The sequence below is a fragment of the Dermacentor albipictus genome, chromosome 6 (genome assembly GCF_038994185.2).
Source record: "Dermacentor albipictus isolate Rhodes 1998 colony chromosome 6, USDA_Dalb.pri_finalv2, whole genome shotgun sequence".
Classification (NCBI taxonomy): Eukaryota; Metazoa; Arthropoda; class Arachnida; order Ixodida; family Ixodidae; genus Dermacentor; species Dermacentor albipictus.
Window position 1 is genome coordinate 59,278,564 of NC_091826.1, and position 24,327 is coordinate 59,302,890.

Sequence of the window (24,327 nt, forward strand, 5' to 3'; positions counted from 1 at the left end):
ACAAACGTGAAAAAGAGAACATGGTAAGATGGAGTGAAATAATTATATACAGTAAGAATAACATACACAAGTAAGCACTCAACACAGAAATAATCGCACATTTAGGAAAATCTCGAACTTCTTCATAAAAACGTAATGGCTAAAGGCAGATACAATGTCCCTTGGTAGTTTATTCCAGTGATACAATGCCAACAGTGATGGTGAGTGACGATACAGACTAGTGTGTGCAAAAAAGGGTTGCACACACTGAAAAACGCTGAAACTCTGAAATTTACTATGAGCTGCATTTATGCAAGATTCGCGGAACAGGTATCCACTCTGCCAAGGCGCGTGATTATGTAATAACAATGCTATTAGTCTGCGGCTTTGAGGAGAGGGCAATGAAAGCGATTCCTTGATATCCGTAACACTGTAGTTTCCTAAGTATTTCTTTGTGATATATCTTACGCCTTTTTTGTATTGTTTCAAGTATTGCTTAGCAAGAACACCAAAATAAACAACAAAGGAAATTACGGAACTACTGGACCTCCTCCTGTACACACTTATAATGTAATTATCGCCATCAGTGTCATGAAAGAAACGGATTTAGACTCTGAAGAACCAGGCATTATACAATGAAAGAATGTAGATATGGTGCAAGATTATAATATTTTATATATCACCAGGACGAAGGCTGACCTTAATATGATTGTTCCCTCATTTCCTATAAGGTAGAATTAATTAATTTACTTGGGCAGGCGTCAACTAGGAGGTTATGTATGTCTAGAAAAACATTGTATAAAATGAACTTGGATGTCAACCGTGTGAGCAGAGGTCCAAAAAAGCGATAGATAGTTACGGCAGTTCCGTCACATTTACTGCTCATTGCATTTAGGTTTCACTCCATGTACTCAAAGACGCTGCCGAAACTAAACTTTGGTTCTTGTAGCGCTGGTGGAAACTACGTGCCATGCTGGCAGAAAACGTAGTCAACCGGGGCAGGCCAGAAATTGGGCTACGGGGTCACCCTTTGTGTAATTGAAGAGAAAACAGAGACAATTTAAAAGAAAGAAATCAAGTCGTGTTAGTAGACGATAAATATTTCGCTTACAGACATCAGAATTAAAACAGATGCGGGTACACGGCTATGAACATGACATCGTTTTGCAGGAAAGGATCCGCACACACTTCACAAACACTCACACACAAGTTCGACGTGGGTTTTGCAGAAGTTGTCTTCTGTCCATATGCTGCATGTGTCCGACCATTAAGAACGAAGAGGGACCAACGCCTTCCGCCTTCAGTATTGTTCAAGTTCGATCTCACTGGAATCACAAGGTCATCCTATGCATACAATTTTCTTGAATCGGTGCTATATATATCCACAAGTAGTCCGGCAAACAAAGACAGGAAAGTGGGCGAAGCAGGAAGCACAGGGCCCCATAATAAAAAATAAAAACACAGGAAACGGAAGAAATAAAAATAAGCAAGAGTCCTTTTCCTATCAATACATCTGGTCATTTGACTGAATTGCACTTCACGTATCTTTTCTCGTGTAGGGACTCGCCTCAGTCCTAATGGCTTTCGCCTTCGGGGTCTCTTACAGGGAACCGTATAAGGTTCGTCGTTAGACGGAATTGGGGTAAAAAAAGAAATCGTAAAGAAAAAGAACGTAGATGTCAACTTCGCGAAAAACAATGAGACGGCAGTCCACAAACGGCAGAACCGCTTGCGGCTCAGCGCGTGTCGATAATCTCCCGTATTTTCTTCAAACGGTGCTGACTCCCTCCACATGATGCGGGCGCTAGTCCACCGGTGACGTTGTAAACAAGCCAACCGACGGTGTGATCGGTGGCCTTCAAGAGATCCAGGGTCTCGTAGGCAAGTCTCACCTGCGCATAAAAGAGATCAAACACCGTATCATTCTGCGTAGTCGATATCATTAATTCATTCTCGGTATGATTACCCGTAATTATAATGCACATTGGCTTGAATAGTTTTCAGTGCTATTTCGCAAACAATGACGTCAGATATTCACACTTCCGGAACACGGGCGATGCAGTTTTGGAACAAGAGTGGCGTGTGCGTAAAATACGCGCTCCTATGTATGCAATACGTGTTTTCGCATAAACCATCGGTTGCTAGCCAGTGCTCGCACTTTTCGACATTCTTGTGCATGCGTGCACATGAATGTCGAAAAATACAACCTATAGGTTGGCAATCTCATTCATGTATCGACCCTCTCAGACTCTGACCGACCCTTGAGTCTGAGTCTGAGGGAAGCCAGCTGAGACTTTCGGCGAGTCTCAGTTGTGCTAAGCAAGAAATATGATTTCTCAGTGAGCCTGAGTGAACTCCATTTCTTACGCCCTATGTTCGCGCGTGTTCTATGCGTCATCGTTTCTTCGCGCCTTGTTAGGTAAATGAATCAGTACCAATAGCTCAATTCAACGTACCTATAGATGCATCTATATGCTATAGACGTCATTCATGCATATTAAGCACGAGAAAGCTATAGAAGCAGCTGACGCAAATGGTTTGCGTATCAGCAAAGGCCACGCAGCCGCCCGCAAAAGCTTTTAGATACATAGACTCTACAAAAAATGTGAACCTTTGCTCTTTAAAAGCCTTGCGCTTGATTTCATTTACTCACCGCATAGATTCCAAACGCATTACAGACTGAAACTATGAATTTGAGCTGAGGTGCCGAGAACTTCAGAGAATTCAGGATCCTTCACAAATGTCATCTCCGGTATACTTTCGGAGCCGATACTGCCTTCCAAACCACATTGGTGGCTTAATAGTTATGGCTGAGCTGAGCTGAGCTGAGCTGAGTTCACGCGATCAAATCCAGGCTGCGGTGGCGGCATCTAGACAAGTGCGAAATTCGAAAATGCGCCCCACTATTCCATGGATTAGCTGCACGTCACACACACACACGCCCGCACACACACGCAAACACACGCACACACACGCGCACACACGCACGCACACGTGCGCGCGCACACACACATACAAGAGAAAACAAACACCGTGCAAGATACTGTTGAAGACGTACGCCGTTCGGTCGTCAGACCTAAACCAGTGGTCTCATAATCGTATCTTGCGTAGTGTCTTCGGGATTTTTTGCCCTTCAGCCTCTTGGCCATCATTAGGTCGAACACCTAGTTTAAAGCATTCAGACGTCCTGGCCCCTCTTACCGTAAATGTTTTTATGTTCCTGTGCCTTTCTTTATGACAGAAATTGTATGTCATCACCCAGGTGAAAATGTGACGTCATTGGTTTACTGTGGTGATAAAAGCGGAAGGGCATGGCGAGGGGTAGTGCCAATATGGGATGTAGTTTCAGGAATACAGGCCGACAGTCAGCACCACTGCTTGTGCCTTTACGTTTTTGTCCCGCCATTGAGTTGTTTCTTTGCGAAAGCGTCTGGGTCATCTAATACTGCTGCTTATACCATGTTCTTGTGGAGCATGTGAAAGGAGCACTACAGGCTGGTCGCGTCCACGCCTTTCGGTATCTCAAGGCTATTTCCTGGGTAAAACGTATACAAGGCTCTTTTCTTTAGCTGCACAAGATTTCTAAGAACGGGCGGTGGTAGGTAGCAGAGTTCTAACACATGGTCGAAATTACCTGATTTATTTATTTATGTATTTATTTTCAAATACTGCTGCCCTTTTCAGGGCTATTGCAGGAGTGGAGTACAACAAACGCAAGAAACAGAGAAAAAGGCAGTTCAACATAAGAGACAAGAAATGAGGCGGCCATTGCTTCTGCGTAAACTCAAACTTTTTAATTAATTTAATTACGGCTCACGGCACACATTTTTAAGTCAATAAGCCTTGCATACTCACTAGCTACAATTCTTAAGATCTAAATATATGCCGTAATGTTACCAATTTTAATGTTAAGCAGCGTAATTATGTTAATTATTTAAGTCAGCATTTTGATTTCTTTTAGAACTGATGGCCGCCTCGTCGAATAATTAGATCAAGGGTCAGATATGTGTTCTCTGCCTCAGGCAGTAAAAAAAAAGCAGTGGAGCTCAAGGAAAAAGATGGCTCGTACAGACAGGCGCAAAAGTGTACCGCTTTCGATATAAGAGAGCTTTACCTCGTATGTAAATCCTCCGCATTTACGGATTACCGGGCTACGAGAGCCTTGTACGGTGGCAGCAAAAGTGGTAGCGAGATCTCGTGCTACTGTGTTCAATTACAGTACGTTCGAAATTCTTTCTTTTTTTTATCCCGTGAGTGTGAGTGTTGTTGCAGAAGGAAAATCACAAAAACACAGCACGTTAACAATTACGTCACTACCAAGATTTTCTACCATCAGTTAAGTAGAATATGGTAAGTGACCGCACTTTTAGCTTTGCGTGCTGGCTGGTTAAGCTCTTCCCCACAAGATGTTGCCACTGGCGTTATTGCTGCTGCACACCTCTTCGGTATCGCGCTGTTAGAGTGCCTGTTCGCTATTCCGGCAAACGGGGGTGATTTGGGCGGATTGCCGGATTCGCGGGGGCGCAAAAGTTAGCGGCCGGGACGGTGCAGCCACCTGATGGAGCAGAGTTCAACCAAACAAAAACAGAGCTAAAATTACAGTAACCCACTATATCCTGCTTGGCTGCTGGTGCAAATTTTCGGCACTGGCCTAATGGTGAGGACGGTTACGCTGCTGTTGAAAATTTACACCAGCAGCTATGTAGAATATAGTATTTGGCTTTGTGTATGTTTGGTTGAGGTTTGCACCACCAGCTGGCGCCACCAATCGGGCCACTCACGTTTACGCCTCCACTCAACCGGCAAACTGCCTGCGCTTGCCGGAATACCGGACGCACTAAAATTCCCTATTATTGTGCAAGCGCTAACACGTTCGCGGACGAGCTAAGACTCTCCGCTATTGGTTACATATACGACAAGACATGTGTCGCATTCGCCAGCCCGTTTAGTTGTTGCGCGTGAAAGCTCTTAATGTTTCCTCTAAAGGCAGTCGCTTCACCTTTTCTTCGACCGACTCCGAAGTCTCGAAAGTGGCGACGCTCATGGTCCTGTAGAGGGCGAACGCACACTCTCCGACGGCCGCATTCGTAATCCGGTGAACCGCGATTCCAGCATGCAGATTGCCGCACTCCTGTAACGGTGTCGTGCAGACATGCTATGTATAGGTGATCAGAAAGCGTCGTGATTAAACACCAAGAACGAATATCAGGTTAAGCCATATCACTGAATTCACCGCTGCAGTATCTGTGCGGCCACTCCTAGTGTACAACGAGGCTCAGTAGAACCGAAAAAAGAGTTCACATACTTCTCATTGCAATGATAATAGTAATGACAACGAAAAAAAAAACGCAGAAGAAAGAGAGCGCTGGATTCAACATGTCGAGGTGACGTACTATGCGCTGCAGAAACTTGCGACGACACCGTTTTACGCGTTCAGTCAGCGTAGGGGGTTCCCTCGCTAAAACCGCATGTAACAAGAACATGTTGCACCCTTAGATACTATTGGCACCCTTATATACTATTGTAACTTACGTGTTTGTCACCGTACTACTGGGTGTCGTCGCTAGAGGTACGAAGCCATTATTCGATCATGTATAGGTCCCGTTCCCAGAAGCTTTTGTTGTCGCGCCGCGCATCGTGCAATCGAAGCTAAATTTAGTCTCTCGCTTTTTGCTTAGAGTGGCATAGCCGGCAGTATGTTTGCCGGTCTGAGCGCGAGTGGTCGCGCGTGAAAGAGTGCGCTCTGCGATAGTAGGTATCAGCCGTCAAGCACAGAGATCTGCGCTCATCAGCAGTTACAAAACTTACAGATGTGCCCCTTATTTATTTACGTAGGGTACAGAAATGACGTAGAGAGACTCAGGCAAGAAGACAAAAGCGATTTCAGTTCCCGCCGACTCCTAGGCGAGCCCGCTAGGAGTACAAAGCGAGACTGCAATATTAAACCGTAGAATCCCCACTATATGTATATTTATAGTTAAGTATGTAAGGAATATAATGCCCCAATGAACGTCGCTCGTGCGCTTAGTCACGTCGTTTGCGTGCCTTAGTGCCCACGCATGCTCAGCTGCACGCACAAGGAGTTTCATGCAGCCAGCTGCGGCTGCCTCGCGTCCCCGGTACAGAATACGCGATAATGTTTTGTCTCAACCTATTCAACATACATGTAAGTTGAATAGAGAGTTGCTTCCCTTCAATTTTCCCGTAGTGAAATTGAAGACTGTTTTTTCCAATGCGAAGTATTTTCGGACGCAATTCATGCTGGCCGCGTTATTTACTGCTTCTGAACGTTTCCGGTGTTGTAATATCGAATGAGCTTGCTTTCCTTTGCTCAGGTAAATCCATTCTCTTTGATGAAGTTTTACACTTTTATGCGTAGTGAGTTCTTTGTTAACTCCTTTGCTGCATAAGAGGGCTTGCTTCTAAGGGGATGGATATACCGGTGCCCACCACAATAAGTATCATAACAATAATCATCATTATAATCGTCATTATTATATGCGTCTTGCTCCTTCCCATCGACCTTGTATCAGAGAAACGCTAGTGCGTTAAAGTCACAATGGGTGCATAAATCGGTTGGTATAAAATTGAAAATGTATAAATAGCCGGCACTTTGATTTAGGCACCAAGCGCCAGCAAGATATTCTGGTAGAGATTCTTGTGGAAGATTTAAACAGAGGGCCACGATTTCAGTTTCACTACTCTGGGACCGTCGTGTGTATACATGTGTTTTGTAATTTGTGTATTATGAATAAAATGTCATTCTTCAACAAAATATCTAAAGAAAGTTGAGCTAGAAGGTCTCACTTATTTGGCAGGAAAGACAACTGGCGTCTCTTTAAGTGCACAGGGTAAGTTTCATGCTAGGGAAAAAGCAATGAAGTGCAGCTTGAGAATTCAGTTGTAGTGACGACTAAAAGATAATTACAGGCATGTAGAGGTTTGTACTGATGCAGTAAAATTTAATAACTCTCTCAGGTACAGTGATTCCTGCAGGAATCGCAACAGGACGCAAAAGTATCCAACGCGGTAAATCCAAAAAACCAAAGTTAACCCGAGAAACTAGAGTGCCAGTAGTTCTGATTGCTAGAGGCCAGTTAGTTCTCTCCGAAATTTGGAAGAACGTCCCAACTTGGCCACGATTCTATTATCCTCGCTTGTGTATAATACACCCACATTTGAGCACATACGCAAACCCCACTACCCCCTGTGCGGGCGGCGGCTTAACGGCTATGATGTTGCGCTGCTATTAGCACGATGGCGCGAGATCAAATCCAGGCCACGGCGGCCGCATTTCGATGGGGTCTAAATGCAAAAACGCCCCTTCCCCGTGCGGTATTTCCCCTGCATTGGAGGCACATTATAGATCCCCGGCATGGTGGCCTATATTAATCGGGACTCCCACTTCACAGCCTTCCGCATAATGAAATCGTTGTTAGGGACGCAAAACTCCATAATTCAATTCAATTTCACGTGCATGTACGCACACCTTGTGTGTTTTTGTGTTTGTGTCTGTATTTTTTTTGTTCCACCTCGCAGTTAAAATCGATGTTATTGCTTGGTAGTGAGTTCTTCATGTCAAGCGGTTTCCTACCAACTTGAAAAAATAATTGCTTGATGGCATACCTACATGTTCAGAACTCGGTCTCCAAATGAATAGGCGACAAGGCCATTTCTTTAGTTTGTTTGTATAACAACGAATTCGTTTGCCTAAACTCACAGACACAGGTTTAACATCCCTTTGGGGTTGACTACTTTCACTCTTGATTCTGAATTATCACGTCATCCCGTGGACTTGAAATGCACTAGCACTTCGTTATCTTTTTGTCGTCACTGATGGCGCGTCTTACTCAAAATGAAAATTTTATCGAAAATTGATGGCAACGAGATGGTCGAACGCTTTGTGCACCTACACTGCATCCTTGACCTAGCTCTGTGCTTGCATCGGGGCTTAATACCGGATTCTCCGTTATAATGCGGGCAATACATAAACACTACGTCCACGAGCATGGACAGATGGCGGGATAAAGACTAGCGGGCACTTACGTTTGCGTAGCCGAGAGAGCGACGAGCGGTGCTGAGAACAGTTTGGAGCTCCGTGGTCCCAAGACGCGCCACCATTACGCCTTCAAAGGTGTCAAACCGTAGGCTCAGTGTCAAAGCGAAGGTGAACACTGGCGACTTTACTTTGGCAATGAGTTCCACAGCATCTTTCTGCGGTGGGTAATATATATACATATATATTTTCAGCAATCAGCGGAGGATGTCTCAAAAAGAAATGATAGCTTCTAATTATGCATGCTGATACATGCTGCTGCGTGCACACAACGCTTGCTCCTGTGGTAGTTAATGGCTCGAGGCGTATGGCTGCCGTAACAAACCCAGCCTCAAGCATCGACCCGTGTTTAAATAGCCATAATAGAACGTCTGCGATAAGACATATCGGCTGATCAATTCGTTACCTATAATTACGACTTATTTGGATTAAGGCCTGGCTTTAGGTATTACTCGGCCCGACAGCCATGCACGCAAAGGGGAAAGTAGACTTCGACGAAGCTCAGCTATAAAAGGTAGGGGTGGTGAAATCAAAATGTAAACATACGAGGTGTTCTTTTTTTTCAGTCCATATAGAATTTTTAAGAGCCACCTGTGTCAGATGGTGGCATTTCAGACCTTAGCCGGATTGCTCAAAGCGGCGTACATTACACCCACGATAAACCAAAATACATCATCAGGTAATTAACAAAAATTATTAACAAACATTTTAAATGATTACTTTGGGTGCCGTTTTGCAATTTGTGTATTGTAGCCAGTGAGATTTAAAGGATATTCACTTGGAGCAAATTATACGGTTCACAAAGGTTTATTGATATGTGTAGTGAACGTTGCGGTATTAATGAACTATTGCTGCACATACTTTTTAAACACTCCACCGGTTTATGCAATGAAGAACAAAAGTAACCGGTACGCGCGGGTATTTCATTGCACATTTCGGGAATTATTATTTTAAAACTGTTGTCATCCTGCAAGTTTGTTCCATTCGGATGCATCATGCGAACTCACTGGTTGCACATCGTACATGGCAATGTGCGCCGTAGAGTATTTGTTAAGATTTGTGAATCCTTCCTATTGAGTAGAATACGCATTTCGATTTTTGATGCAAGTGATGTCAGCCGCTTTGAGTAATGCAGCTCAATGACTAGAGTTTATCTACCACAGCTGATTTTTAAAAAATTCTGCATGCTCTAAAAAAACGCGCCTGTTTTATCACGAACTGAGTTATACAGCTATAAAGAATCCAACTTGTTTCGGGATATTGCTGAACAATGCTGGAAGGCGTATCGTCCACATTGTCTAAAGGTGCTTGCCACTCGCTATAGCGCAGGCAATATTTAAGTTTACGACAGATCGTCGAAGACAAATTTAAAGGTATGGCAGTATTTCGAATCATATGTACAATATGGAAAGTGATAAGACAGCTGGAAGCAAGACATTTTATCAAATTTATATGAGCAGGAAAGCTGCCATAACAAGAAGTCTCAAAAACCTCAACCGGGAAATTTCAAAAGCAACTTGTTGAAAACGAAAGGCAAAAATTGTTTATCAGAAGAACATATTTGCTCACAGCAGGACATGCAGATGGCTGAGCTTGCAAGGTGACCTTTTTTGCTTCCTGTCTACGTGTGCATATATTCGTGATGCAGCAAAGTGTGTTAATTGATTACGCTGGTTCGCCGCCACTCCAGACAGCTATAAAAGCCGCGGCTTTCGCCACTGCACCTAACTCGTTTGGACCCTCGCGCAAGGGTCCCGTTAAAAGAATTACTGTAAGTGCTCCGAATAAGATTCGATATAACTCCATGGAAGTGCATGGTATTGCGAAATAACTGTTACGTGTAATCGAACTGCAGAGACAGCAAGATAAAGGGAACTTGAAAGTAAACGAATACAAGACACGTCGGCCAGGTAGGAGCGGAACCTGCGCACATCTTCCACAGTTAACTTTGTTAACTTCTAAGTTTCTGCCCCGCACGTGAGCCCCGGTAGAATGCAATAATTGTACACTTTTCGCTTCAACGACAGTAGTATGCTCAAAGTTAGAAGTTTGCAATGCCCGCAGTATGTGGTTCAGCCCCGTTTTATTCTTCCCTTAAGATTTCTTCTCGCGACAAGGGTCTCGTGTGAGTAAATGACTTGGATAAAAGCACACCTGCACAAACTCTGGAAGCTGACTGGAGATCATGAATTCCTATTTCCTTGCCAGCTATTTCACATTACCTTTGTCTCCTGCATAGTATTCTTCCATCCTACTCTTGCACTTTCTTGGTCAAGGTCCTCAGACCTTTCTTGCAATTCATCCCTAGTATTGCTGAACAGGACAATGTCATCAGTTAATCGAAGATTGTTGAGATTTTTGCTGTTGATCCTCGCTCCTAAATGTCCCGCAGTGTAGTAGCTTCGATATTTTTTTTAAGCGGGCAGTGAATAGCACTGGCGATAATGTGTCTCATTGCCCGACACGATTTCTAATAGCTATTTTTGTACTTTGTTGTGGAGAATATGGTAGCTGTGAAGTGTTTGTATATATTTACCAAGATATTCACGTGTGTCACCTATACTTGACCATGCGGTGCCTCTGTGACTGCTTGTTGCTCTACTGAATCAAATGAATTTCCATAATCTATGAAAACCATATAGAGACTTTGATTGTGCTCTACAAATTCCTCAATCTGACACACACTCGATCTCTCTCACACACACACGCACACGCACGCAAACATTTTAGAGAGAGAGATTTAGATAGATAGATAGATAGATAGATAGATAGATAGATAGATAGATAGATAGATAGATAGATAGATAGATAGATAGATAGATAGATAGATAGATAGATAGATAGATAGATAGATAGATAGATAGATAGATAGATAGATAGATAGATAGATAGATAGATAGATAATTTCTGTAGGAAAAGTGTGATGGTGGAGAGGGCAAGATTAACTGTCTGACCCAAATTTGAGTTGTGTGCAAACTTGAATAGTGACCCACTATTGTTGGTTCGGAGTCAGAAGCGAGGCAGTGCTTGTCCCAGGAAGAAGACGGCTGGACCAGCCGGCCCTTTTCGGTCGTGATGGTGAGAATCATCACGAGGTGGAGGTTATCACTGTAAAACAGCACGACAGTTCATTTTAATCATTTTTGCAAAATGTCACCGCTCCTGTCTTAAAGACCAGGGGTGTATTTTGCAACTCTTTTGGCTCGCAAGGGCTACTTGCTATGAAGAAACAGTCATTACATTGCAAGCCAATGTGGTTGGCAAATATGAATACGCAGTCACAGTGATATGCAGGAAGAGGCCCCAAGGTAGCTTTCATAGGCGAGAGATCGTACGAATGAATAAGAATAAAGAATAATATGAGCTGGTCAAGGTTTACGACCAATCTGAAAATCAACCAAAACATTATGCAGGAAGACGACCAAGTACGCATGCAGAAAATATATCACAGTATATGCAAAGCTGGTGAAACGAACAGGGCACACACAAGACACGTCATTGAATGTATAGCCCTGAAAATATTGTATGGTCATGAACGGTAATAAAATTGCAATGAACAGTTAAAACTGTATGTGTAGAAACAGACAACATCAATGAAATTCTTTAATAATATGCCCAGCATCACGATTAGCTAGCATGTGCTCTTAAAGGGACTGTCTACCGGTCTTTGAGAGCTTTTAGTGTTGTAACGCATGAGAAAGGCTTCCATTCGAAGTGTCTAAGTGTGCAGTGGCTTTCCTGGAAAGCAAGTAGAAATGCAGAAAGTTAGTAGCAGAAAGGTTCGCAGAGGAGGAGGAATAAACTTTGTTTGGGGACAGCATCATTTAGACCTAGCTCTCTCTACCCACAGAGTCCAAGTTAGCAGAAGCGCATGAAATAAAATTTCAGACAGTGCAGCAGGGTGTCCAAGCAATATTACTCTCACAGCGCGGCCTTCTCTTTACGTGAAGGTTCATCTTTTGGTCACACTGTTTCGCCGTCGGGCAACGCCACTTATAATTTTTGCTTCAATTTCAAAGCCAAATTCAATCATAGTTATTTGTTTTTGGAGTACAAGGTGCTCGTTTCCATCTATATAATAAACAATTTTATCATCCCCAACACAATTCAAATACGTGTTCCAGGCGGTAGACAGTTCCCTTTCGAAGTGCCTTAATTTGCGAGCATTTTCGTGTGAATGTGGGATGCGGAACTTTAACCTTCAGGGAATCATGACCCACTTGAACCATTGTCATTTGATTTAGGGATATTCATCGATTATATTTTTAAAATTTTTGTTCAGTTACATATGCAAAAACAGATAACAACGCACAGTTGTAAAAATAACATATAATTATTTTATTCACGCTATATTTGAAGCTGCCAATACCAGGACAGTGGCTGCAGCTCAGAGGGTCATTCTGATCAACAGTTATTCGCGAATTTTTGTTATTTTCTCCTCAAGACATAGAATGAGGCCCGAAAGAAAAGCAACATCACTTCTCTTGAAGCAGTTCGAGTCTGCATTGTATTTTAGTAGGGAATATAAAGAGCCTTGTAGGGCCATAAATTCCCGCCATCAAAATCTGAGCAGAAAAAGAATAATTACACAAACTAGACATGGAAAAAAAAGAACATAACACTCAGTCAGGATAACTGCACAACCACTGCACTTCGATCATCAGACAAAATACATGAAAGTGTTAGATTGATCATGTATGACACCCAAGAAACACAGAATAATCAATTTACGAATGAGGCATGACAAAAGCATCAATTGCGATACCAAATTAGCGGACTGTATACAAAGTAAACATAGTTTATCAGCCGTATAAAGTTCTAAAAATTGAAGGGTACTGGTTTTGGCTAGTTGGTAACATTGAATGATATATGTAATCATGAATTGCAAACATAGGCATACAACTAAATTAACAAGCGTTGCGTCACGCGCGCACAAGCAAATATGAACACATGTGACTCGATGATCGCGGAAACTCACTGTCAAAACGCTGGAGTGAGGAAGCGCGGTAGCAGCAGCGATCGAATTGGCCTTCGTGCTTCCTCTCGCATCAACGCGAATCAAGCCACTAAAGCACAGCACACTGTGAACCCTGTTCCTCTCGCAGATGGCTTTAAAGATAAGTGGCCCGGGTGGGCGGGCGTGGCTGGCCGGGCCGTGACACTATCGTGGCCATTTCATCATCGTAATCCCAGCTTCGTCATCCGACCCTCATCATGGCGTCGTCGTCATATCTTTGTCTTTCCATCGACGTCAATCCATATTCATTTTGTCGTAACCGTGGTGTCGGCAACCAATCGTGATTAAGCCACTCTTGCCATGCTGTCGTAGTCATTGCGTTGTCGTAAATCTCATCTCCGTTTCCATTGGTCCTATTCTGTTCCCATCGTCATGATATCAGCTTCGTTGTTCCACCAACGGCAATCCTTGTTCTTCGTTCTGTCGTAACCATGATGGCGTCAATCTTGATTATGCCGCTGTTGCCATGTAATCGTCGTCATCGGGTCGTCGTCAATCGCAGCTTCGTTTTCTGACCCTCGTAATGATGTCGTTACCATATCACCTTCGTCGATCCATTAACGTCAATCGTTCTTCGCTCTGTCGTAACCCTGATGTTATCAATCAGTGGTGATTATGCCACCGTTATCACGTAATCGTCTTCACTGCGTCGTCATCAGACAATCGCTATCATGCGTTCGTTGTCATATCTTCTTCGTCATGCTGTCGCGGTCGTGCGATTGTCATCGTCATGCAAACGTTGTCAACGCTCGTCGCCATCCCATTGTTTTCATGTCGTCATCACGCTGACGTTATTATGCCATTCATAATTGATTCTATGCCAATGACAATCTAATGATTGTGATTTCATTGGCGTCGTGCCGTCATCATACTGCTTTTGTCACTTCTTTGACGTCATTTCGTCTTCGTCCTTCCACCGTCGGGCTCATAAAGTCGTCATCATGCCGCCGTAAAACGCCCGTGTACTTAGATTTAGGTGCACGTTAAAGAACCCCAGCTGGTCGAAATTTCCGGAGTCCCCCACTACGGCGTGCCTCATAATCAGAAAGTGGTTTTGGCACGTAAAACCCCAAATATTATTATCATGCCGCCGTGCTCATGGGCGATCTTGGCAAGCGAGTGTGTTAGCGAAGGGGAAACATACTTGAGAACGTCGCATACAGCCGAAGCAACGGAAGTCTTAAAATGACCGCTACAGATGTCAAATAAACTGACTTCGGAATTACTGTTAGTCACTACTTTTTTCGAATGGTAATCATATATCCATCGGCAGTAACCGTGAGATCGATTTCTGCCGCAATTTTTTTCTCTCGGCATAGCATGGATTTTCAATGAGCCGTTCTTGCGAAACCCAATTAGCTGTTCTTGTCATAACCTTGACTGTAATCAATCAACTGAGGCTACTTTCGTGGTCCAGGAGAGAGAGTGATAGAGAGAGGGGCCCTGACGTGTTCTCAGCGGGTGGCCTCTACTCAACTCCAGCGCATGTTACTCCCGCGGTCAGTCGCCCTGAAGGGAAACGTTCCGTAGGTTTGGCTCGGGCTTTGTCTGTCAAGAGCCGCCGAGACCTGCTGGATGGTGCAGGCTGGGGTTTCGTGGTCGAGCATTCCGCCGCATCCGCGAGTAACGGCGGAATCGTTGTACTTGTCGAAGCTTTGTCGGGGAATTTGGCGCAGTCCCATAGGATGTACGTCAGGGTGGCCCTCTCCCTCTGGCCCACGCGGCACACATCACTCGCATGTGATTTCGGGTACAGATGATTCATGAACACTGAGTCGGGTAAGGAACCAGTTTGTAATTGAACAGCACCGCCTCCGCTCGGCTCCAGGAGAAACATTTGACAAAGTCGATCGCCGACTGCTGTCGAGAAAACTTTATTTTGAACCTTGATACAAGAAAATGACTTCATGCTTCCTGAAGTGCACGTAATTTTTTTCTAACAACTAAGAGTAGGCTTCCGTTCTTCCGATAGCCTCATGCAGTTCTTAAAGGTCTGTTCTTATGGTGCTTTTTTGCCAATATATAGTATCGATGGTCTTGCCAAATTCAAATGCTCGATTATGACGGGGTCATTTTGCCACACCATTATTAACGCCAGTGAAGCAGATGTTTTGTTACAGAACCTTAACCATGTACAATTTTGGTGTGCCAGTAGGCTCTAGACTCCTAATATGAATTGAGGTAAGCACAGTTTAATTTACCCACTGCCGTAAACTTGTTCTACATCCTTACAGAATAGGCAATATTGTCATAAAATTTGTAAAATTTAGTATTTAGGTGTCACAATCTCCGATGATCTTACGTGAAGCACACATCTTTCTGTAAAAAAATGCACCTGAGGATCGTTGTTGGGTTCTTCTGCCAGCGTCTGCTTCGTCGCCGTTTCATGGTATGGCCACAGCAAGTTCTTTTGCGCGTTGTTAAGGATTTATCCTTTTCGCATTTCGTTATGTCACTGTTAGCCGCATGGACGAGTGACGGCGGCCTTGCAGCTATGAACAGGTGCTTCCCATTTGCTACGCTGACTTTCATTTCGCATTTTTTTATGCGTAGCAATGAGTGGAGATGCTAGCGATAAAAGCGACGCGGCAGTGTCCGATTAGAAAAGAGAATGGTTCGTTGAGAAATGCGGCCTATGAACACATGCCGTTGGGGCTGAGAGCTTTGTGTTATGCGAAGCGACTGCTGAAACAGTATGGTGCTATACTCTTCCAAAAGAAATGTAGCTTTTTTTAAAGCGGTGCACGTGTAATATTTCCAGTATTGCAATAATGCGCTTTCTCTCAAACTCTGTAGCAGGCCATGTGCGCTCGAGTGTAGTTAACTGTTCTGCATTAGGCTGAAGATACGTGTTGTCATGTTTTTATATGTGTATAGAGTCGCTACCGTAGAAAGTTCTTTTTTTCTTCGCATTGATGACAGTGCTTCCTTAACCAAAAAAATATGCATTACCTGAAGGAACGCAGCATCTTCATTATAAAGCTTTACTGGCTCCAGTATTGCTTATACGAAGGAACGTAATGCAGGTAGCATCGTATCATCAGCGATACGTAACATTTAGCTACACGAGGAGCCATTTGCATCACGCTTCGCAAGATCTAAATCTTCTGGTGTACAAATAACTTTTCAGGCCCAAAGTTGCCTAACTGGGACCCTTATTAAAATTATCCTGCTAACGCGCTGAGCCTTTCGATGGTCGTGCTACAAGATACATTCTTTCATTCTATTCTTATGAGGTAAGTACATCATTCATAAAATTTTTAATGTTTTCGCTCATGTTTCTTTCCTGTGCTGAATCATTTGAATATGTATTAGTGCAGTAGGGTGCAGTAGACCGATTGAACGAAGCAGCATTACTGATTCGGGAAGTATTGCTTACCCGGGCATGTTGTTAAGGTATTCCAAGAGTCCCTCATAAGGGCCAGGCCTGGAGGCCAGTTTGACTGGTTTGAAAGCGAAGAAGTTGATGACTTCGCCTTTGGCAACGCCAAGCCCTCTGAGGACTTCCGTGAATCGCTGCGAAGAAGTGGAATGGATTCGTCACTACATTCATCACAACAAGAATAATCTGCATCGAGCAACTGGCGTAACATTTCATATTTCAGATTATTTTTTTCGACGTACCAGGCCTATTGGTTGGTAAAAAGTGGCGGCGGCAAATGCTTGCTCAATATACGTTCCTGAATGCAGCGTGCTGAAAAAGTTACCTACCGAACCTCACGTCCTAGGGGTCCGGTTAAGAAACTTTGTGTTTCAAAAGCTAGCGTTTCGAATTTTCAGTGCCAGCGGGCTTGACAGCTCGTCGCCTGTAGGCAATAGAGAAGGGGCAATGTCACCTTTGCCTCCAAACTCAAATGCGGGAAGCATGATCAGACGGGGTGTGTTTTCACAATTCAATGAAATCTAGTGATGCTGTCGTACCTGCAAATTGAAAAACAATAACGCGTCGCGCCCGGGAACTCACGCGTCACGTGACTCGGCAGAACTACGATGACTGCAGGTCCTTTGATTTTGCACTTTCAGATAAGTGGCACTTTCCTTATCAATTATGTTTCGGCAATATCTCACTAAACGACCTCGTCTGCTACGCCTGGAGGTCTTCAAGATATGACGTATAAAGCACGTTTTTTTTTGTTCTTTCCTTAACGAACATTAAGCAGACGGCAATGTAAGGTAAACGTTGAGCTTCATTGGCCCTGAAAGGAACAATTCTCGTAAATATGTTCACTCATACACATGCAAAAGCAGTGGCAACTTGCAAGTATGGTTGTTGCGAGAAGGCTATTTCCCTTTTGAAAACGGCGGAAGTACCTTTGCTTCTCACAGATGCAATCAAGTGACATCTCTATAACTATAGTAAAATCGAAAGCGCCCAATTCCGTGGAGTAGCAGATATAACAAACCTGACCATTATTGCCGCTGAGACACTGCTTTACTTTCAATTCTTAAAAGGAATAGACAAGAGCACTGCCTCGTTCTAATCGCACACAAAGCGGCCCGTAATCGGTGCTGTAGATTCGATTTACGAGAACTACGTCGCACTGCATCGATATTTTCAATTCGACGATGTATCGACGATTGTCAGCTGAAGACGTTGCGGTGCCAGCGTAAAAAACTTGGTCGAGCGGCTGAGCTGAAACTCAGAAAGCAGCCCACCGCGGTAGTTTAATGCTCTATCAAAGCTCACCTCGTAGTAAAACCTTAGGTCCCCAGCGTAGTTGGCCAGTGAATCGCGAGAGGACGAAGATGCGGTCAGCCGTGCCACTTCGCTGAGGAAGCCGAAACCGCGCAGTGGTACGGTTTGCAGTATCTCTCTTCCGGTGTCCGTCAGCGTGGCTTTGCCGAGAAACGTGTGAAGAGAAGTCAGGAGTTCATCGGAGGGGTAGTTGACGCTGAACATGTACTTGGTTGTGCTGCCATGTACTTTTAGGAACGCGTACCCATCTCCTGCGAACAACGAGCGGAACAGCGACGAATGCGTAGCAAATTTGTGCTGTCGAGACTTCCCATCAAAGTGCCTACCTTTCGGACCTCTGAGGCCGGCCTCCGAGAATCAGCGGCACACGCGCGCGCGCGCACCGCCGGATCTCGGAGGCCATGCTGTAGGACCCGACTTGTTACACCAAATACAACTGGAGGTAATTGTACAAACTATACATATTAGCAGCGTCGTGAGTGTATAGCGGGTGCTTGTACATCGCAAGACTAACACCCCTCTATTTAAGCCGTTAGGTCGTGTGAAAGATTAGAGGAGCATGATTATAACGTTTTAAAAGCGGGCGCCGGGCATCTTGGGATACGGTGTAGAGATTGCGGATGTCGGCAGGATGCGGAAGCAATGCAAGTTTGTTAGCAAAGATGGCAGCCAAATGATGCGAGAGATAATCGCAGTCGCTAAGATGGCGCGTTTGGGAAGTATGTGCGTGAGCATGGTGTCAGTATCCCTTAGTGCAAAGGAAATAGATTTCCTCACGCGCTAATCTGAAATTTTGTATCCTATTCATTTTTCGCGGTGTGAAGTGCAGCAAGAATGATCACATGACAAAGCCTTCTTGTCATTGATGGATGGCCATGCTTGTAAAATTTTTTTGCCTTGTCGTTTTGTCATTACCCTCCTCCCTCTTCCTCCCCCCCCCCACGCCCCCGAGTATCTTCCTGTATTTATTCCATTGACAAGTGAATAAAACGATGGTTGCAAGTAGCGCTCTGTGGTTTGTGTCTCTCTTCTGTGTGTGTCGCAAAATGTTGCGCAATCGAACCTCGAATATGCTACACCAGCTCGCCGAGTCTTCAACCTTGGCAAGTCTCGGAAGAGAACAGCAGTTTACGATAAGTAGCGAGGCACTGGAAGTGGTAAGGAAATACATTTACTTAGTGCAGGCAGTAATGGCGGATCCGGTTCATGAAACTGATATAATCAGAAGAATAAGATTGAGCTGGGGTGCGTTTTGCAGGCATTCTCAGATGATGAACTGCAGGTTGCCATTATCTCCCAAGATAAAAGTGTACAACAGCTGTGTCTTACCAGTACTCAAGTACGGGGCACAAACCTGGAGGCTTACGAAAAGGGTTCTACTTAAGTTAAGGACGACGCAAACAGCTATGGAAAGAAGAATGCTGGGCGTAGTGTTAAGGGGATAAGAAGAGAGCAGATTGGGTGAGGGAACAAAAGCGAGTTAATGACATCTTAGTTGAAATTAAGAAATAATAATGGGTATGGGCAGGGCAAGTAATGAGAAGGGAAGACAACCGATTGTCATTAGGGTTGCGGACATGATTTCGAGAGAAGGGAAGCGTAGCAGCGGGCGGCAGAAAGTTAGGTGGGCGGAGATTAAGAAGTTTTCAGGGACAACATGGCCACAGTTAGCACATGACCGGGGTAACTGGAGAATTATGGGAGAGACCTTTGCCCTGCAGTGGACGTAGCCAGGCTGATGGTGATGATGATGATAATAACAATGCAGCTCAATACGCTGGCAGCGCTTTTATAGATGTGGTGCTGCACGAGATGCTGCCCAACAGAAAATAACCTGTGCGAAGGCCCAAGGAGAAGATCTATAGATTTAGCTTGACACTTACTGTCAATTCCGCTCAAACTAAAGGCCCTACGTTCAAGCGGCACCACCGCCTCTGCTAAACAGTGACAACACCTGGTGTGTGCCCCTGTTCTCTGTTTCCGGAATAACACGAGTTCTGCTACCGCGATTTCTGTTTCCGGGGTTCTCATTTCTGGTTGTTCTGCTTTCCGTAACTCCGGTTCCTGAAATTTCGCTTGTTGCAGGTTCACTTCCGTATGCCGAAGCAGGGTGGCCAGAAGGGCACTACAGCAACCACGACAGCATCAGTCCAGGAGATGGCAGTGACATCACTTTCACTCGAAAATCAGTAGCTGGGACAGCATATAGCTTACACTTGAAACCGGAAGCTGAGAAAATGAGACAAAGAGACAGATAATTGGCGAGGAGGAAAGTAGGTAGACGGTACCCAACCTGGTTTGCGGAAACGTGTTTGTTTGGAAAGGGGGGGGGGGGGCTCATTTCAGACCAGTGTATGCGCCGCGGTATGGCATAATCGCAACGCAGATGTTGCAACGCGTATGCCAACAACAGCGGAGGCCAGGATGCTGCCCTGGGTCCCACAGTGGCGGATGAGAGTATCATGACCTCTTGTTGTCTTGTTCACCTCTTGACTGAGAGGAGCGTGACTTCGGTGCTTTTGCCGTCAAACGCGCTGTGCGTGTCTGAAGGCTTGCTAAGCATCTCAAGCAGGACCGCGTGACGGCGGCGCTGCGATAGTGCATCGAGCGTGCCAGGGATTACTATCGCGATTAATGACCGAATAAGATGATGAAATCACCTGTATAGGGTTTTATTTCAGAAAAGCCACATAGATCTTGCGGCAAACGCCCTCGGAAGTGTTGCGACGCAGTTCAACCCAAAAATAGTTGATAGAGCAGCTAAGAACCTAAAGTATCCAAAGCTATATATGTATATGTATATATATATATATATTGACACGTGTATTTATATTTATCGGGCGACCAGGTTTCGCCGCCTAACAAATCTTATCGCACAGCGCGGGACGCGCTTGCATGTATCCGAAGTTTCTGGAAAGGTATCGATGCTTCTATCCGCTGGCTATTGTCGCCGAACGTTATGTTATCTGATTTAATCGCCTGACGCGAATGGTGTAGAACTTTGTGGAAGGCACGCGGGTCCGAATGATTAGTCTGGAACATTCGGAGCTCACCCAAGCCATTCTGAAATACAGTCAGACAAGGCACAGGAGGACAACGGCTTACCACCCGCAGACGAATGGTCTTACGGAGCGGCTGAATAAGACCCTCGCCGATATGCTAGCGATGTACGTCGACGTCGAACACAAGACCTGGGATGCCGTCCTGCCATACGTAACATTCGCTTATAACACGGCGGTGCAAGAAACAACACAGATCACGCCGTTCAAGCTGGTTTACGGCAGGAATCCGACGACGACGCTCGACGCCATGCTGCCCCACGTCACTGACGAGGAAAATCTCGACGTCGCTAGCTATCTCCAGCGCGCCGAAGAAGCCCGACAGCTCGCCCGCCTGCGGATCAAGAACCAGCAGAGGACCGACAGCCGACACTACAATTTCCGACGACGCTTTGTCGAGTACCAGCCCGGTGACAGTGTTTGGGTTTGGACCCCTATACGCCGACGAGGACTGAGCGAGAAGCTTTTGCGTCGCTATTTCGGACCGTACAAGATCATCCGACGTATTGGTGCACTGGACTACGAGGTCGTGCCAGACGGCATTTCGCTGTCACAGCGGCGCCGCTCACGACCTGAAATTGTCCACGTTGTGCGGTTAAAGCCATACCACCAGCGTTGACGAACTTTGGGACTTCGCGTAACTGACCTTTCGACTTTGTTTCTTTTCGTTGTGTTGTTACTTGTGTTTAATAAGTCCTTTTGCGCTTCGCTCTCTTTGTAGCATCGGGACGATGCTTTTTAAGAGGGGGGTATTGACACGTGTATTTATATTTATCGGGCGACCAGGTTTCGCCGCCTAACAAATCTTATCGCACAGCGCGGGACGCGCTTGCATGTATCCGAAGTTTCTGGAAAGGTATCGATGCTTCTATCCGCTGGCTATTGTCGCCGAACGTTATGTTATTTGATTTAATCGCCTGACGCGAATAGTGTAGAACTTTGTGGAAGGCACGCGGGTCCGAATGATTAGTCTGGAACATTCGACGACTGCTCTATAAAAGCCGACGCGCTTGACCCGCTGGTCAGATTTTCGACGATCGCCGACTGTGTTCGCCGCTTTCGTTGTGCTATAAGTGTAGCCTGTTTTGTGGGCACAGGTTCGCCCAATAAAAGCTAGTTTTGTATTCCACTGTACTGCTTCTTTCTTCGCCGTCACTACCACGTGACAATATATTATTGTTACAGCATGAGCCGGGCGAGCAGAAGAGGAAGACGACGTTAGCGTGTGCAGCCTCGGGATGCCACCTTGACTTCACCATCAATCTCGTCCTTTAAATAAAGCCGGTTTAACATTAAGTGTAACAGTTTTGTGGTGGAGGTGCGGGGTACTTCGAGCAAGATGACGGAGCTGCTGCAGCAAGTACCATGCCGGAGCCGACGCCTCGCTCGACTGCCCCTTGCACCACTTGATATCCCGATGTCCCACAGCGCTGACCAACAGCCTTCCCTGGCAGCTCCAGTGCGAATAACCGGCGCCTGGATGCATCAGATGGAGCCCCGCCCTTTCTCAGGAAAATTCGGTGAGGACGTGGAGGAATGGCTCACCCACTACAAGCGTGTGAGCAATTACAAGGGCTGGGACTCCACGGCTCAGCTCGACAATGTGGTTCTGTTCCTCACAGACACTGCGCTAGTGCGGTTCGAGAACCATGAAGATATCTGCACAACGTGGGACAGCTTCGTTACTCACCTTAGCGAATGCTTTGGCGATTCCACCACGAAAACGAAGCGGGCGGACATTGCTTCATAGCTTCAGACATAGCTTGAGACATTGCTTCAGCGCGCTCAAGTCCCAGGTGAGACCTGTGCTACGTACATACATTCAGGCAATCCTGAAGCTTTGCAGAACGGTCAATCCTCGAATGTCCGAAGAGGACAAGGTTGGACACCTTCTCAAAGGCGTGGCCGAGGATGTGTAAAATTATTTATTCGGAAAGGAAAGTCTCGCCTCGGTCACCGACCTCATCAAGCATTGCCGCACATTTGAGGCCTTGAAGCTGCGCCGTATCACGCCTAAGTTCGGCAGGTTAGCAAATGTTACAACGGTGACAAGCATTGAAGACAATGCCAACTACAGTTTTCAATTTGGCCTTGCGGCAACTATAAGGCAAATTGTTCGCGAAGAACTTGAAAGACACACGAAAGGGGCGTGTCGAACAGCTTGACTGGGCTCCCAACCAACCTCAAGAACATGCATCTGCTGTGTCCGCATTGTCTGCCATGCCAGGCGTTGCAGAGTGTCGAGTCGATCAGCTGCGACAGAACCGACGTACCTTTCCCGACGATGTGACGCACGATCAACGAACTCGTCGAGCTACCACCACGGATCGGAATTCGGAAGATCGCGTTTATTATTCGCAGCGTCCCAGGGTTGACCCCGAGGCTTACAACGTCGATCGCGCATCGCCTGTGTGTTACAGCTGTGGCGCCTCAGGACACCTTGCTCGTTTTTGTCGCCGGCGCCGACAGGCAACAAGATATGGCCCACCACCATCTTGGCCTAGTTTTCAACGTGACAGTTATGACGACCGTTGGCCGAGAGACCCTGATAGTGCAAACACCACAGGCGCGCCACCCCAGAATTCCTTCCGTCAACATAGTAGGAGTGGCTCGCCAGCTTCAGACCGCAGCCTGACGCCCCCAACCAGACGCCAACGCCGTTCACCGTCACCACGGTGACGTGCTGCGTCACCACCGCCGTCGGGAAACTAGCCGGCACGGCCGATGGAGGTAAGGTCGCTGGACAGTCTGCGTCTCTGCGAAATACTCGTCTGCCTATTATGATGGTGAAGAACAAAGTGCGTGTGCTAACTGATAGTATACCTGCAACAGCATTAGTATATACCGGTGCTACCGTTTCCGTCATGAGTGTGACTTTCAAAGAGAGGCTGGGTCGGAAAGTTATATTCCCGTGGGATGGTGATGTGACGTTTCGTGGTGTCAGTGGAGAGTGCCTAGTGCCCCTTGGTATTTGTGTTGCAAGTGTTTTGTTCGGAGGAGAAGATCTTAAAACAGAATTTGTCGTACTACCGCGGTGCACTCATGATGTGGTTCTCGGGATTGACTTTCTTCAGGATTGTGGTGCATCCGTTAACTGTGGCACAGCCGAAATTACTTCGAATAGCGCGCTTCTCGCCAACCTTGCCGACACATCCTTACCAGTGAAAAACTATTGTGTTGTTTCGAACGATTTGCTGCTACCGCCTTGGTCGCTGTCACGTATCCCTGTCAACTACGCTGCTGCCGACCTTTCATCGTTTGACGCGCAAGTCAAGCCACGTACGTCGAGCTGCGCAAAGAAAGATGTACTTGTACCACACTCTGTCGTGAAAGTAGTGAATGGCGCCTCAAATTTGTGGGCTTTCAATTGTTCTTCCGTTCCTGCTGTTCTTCCACGTGATATGAAGCTCGCTGAATTTGACGAGATTACTTAAAGCTCCATTACAGTTCTAAGCGAGGAGGAGCAGTCTCATACTAGCGATCCTCACCAAAGCACTTCTGAAGAGCAGATCCTATGGAT

General features: G+C 45.6%; 1 protein-coding gene across 2 annotated transcripts in view; it reads right to left on the bottom strand.

Moving 5' to 3' along the window:
* Nucleotides 1–1,038: 1,038 nt before the first annotated feature.
* Nucleotides 1,039–24,327, bottom strand: part of LOC139061092 (uncharacterized) — a 52,885-nt gene continuing 29,596 nt past the window's right edge. For both annotated transcript variants that reach the window (XM_070540612.1, XM_070540611.1), the window contains 6 exons: nt 17,740–17,999; nt 16,432–16,568; nt 11,029–11,143; nt 8,026–8,193; nt 4,979–5,110; nt 1,039–1,871 (listed from right to left, as the gene is read on the bottom strand). In XM_070540612.1, coding sequence (XP_070396713.1) covers nt 1,716–1,871; nt 4,979–5,110; nt 8,026–8,193; nt 11,029–11,143; nt 16,432–16,568; nt 17,740–17,999 — 968 coding nt within the window. In that variant the 3' untranslated portion in view covers nt 1,039–1,715. The remainder of the gene's footprint in view (nt 1,872–4,978; nt 5,111–8,025; nt 8,194–11,028; nt 11,144–16,431; nt 16,569–17,739; nt 18,000–24,327) is intronic.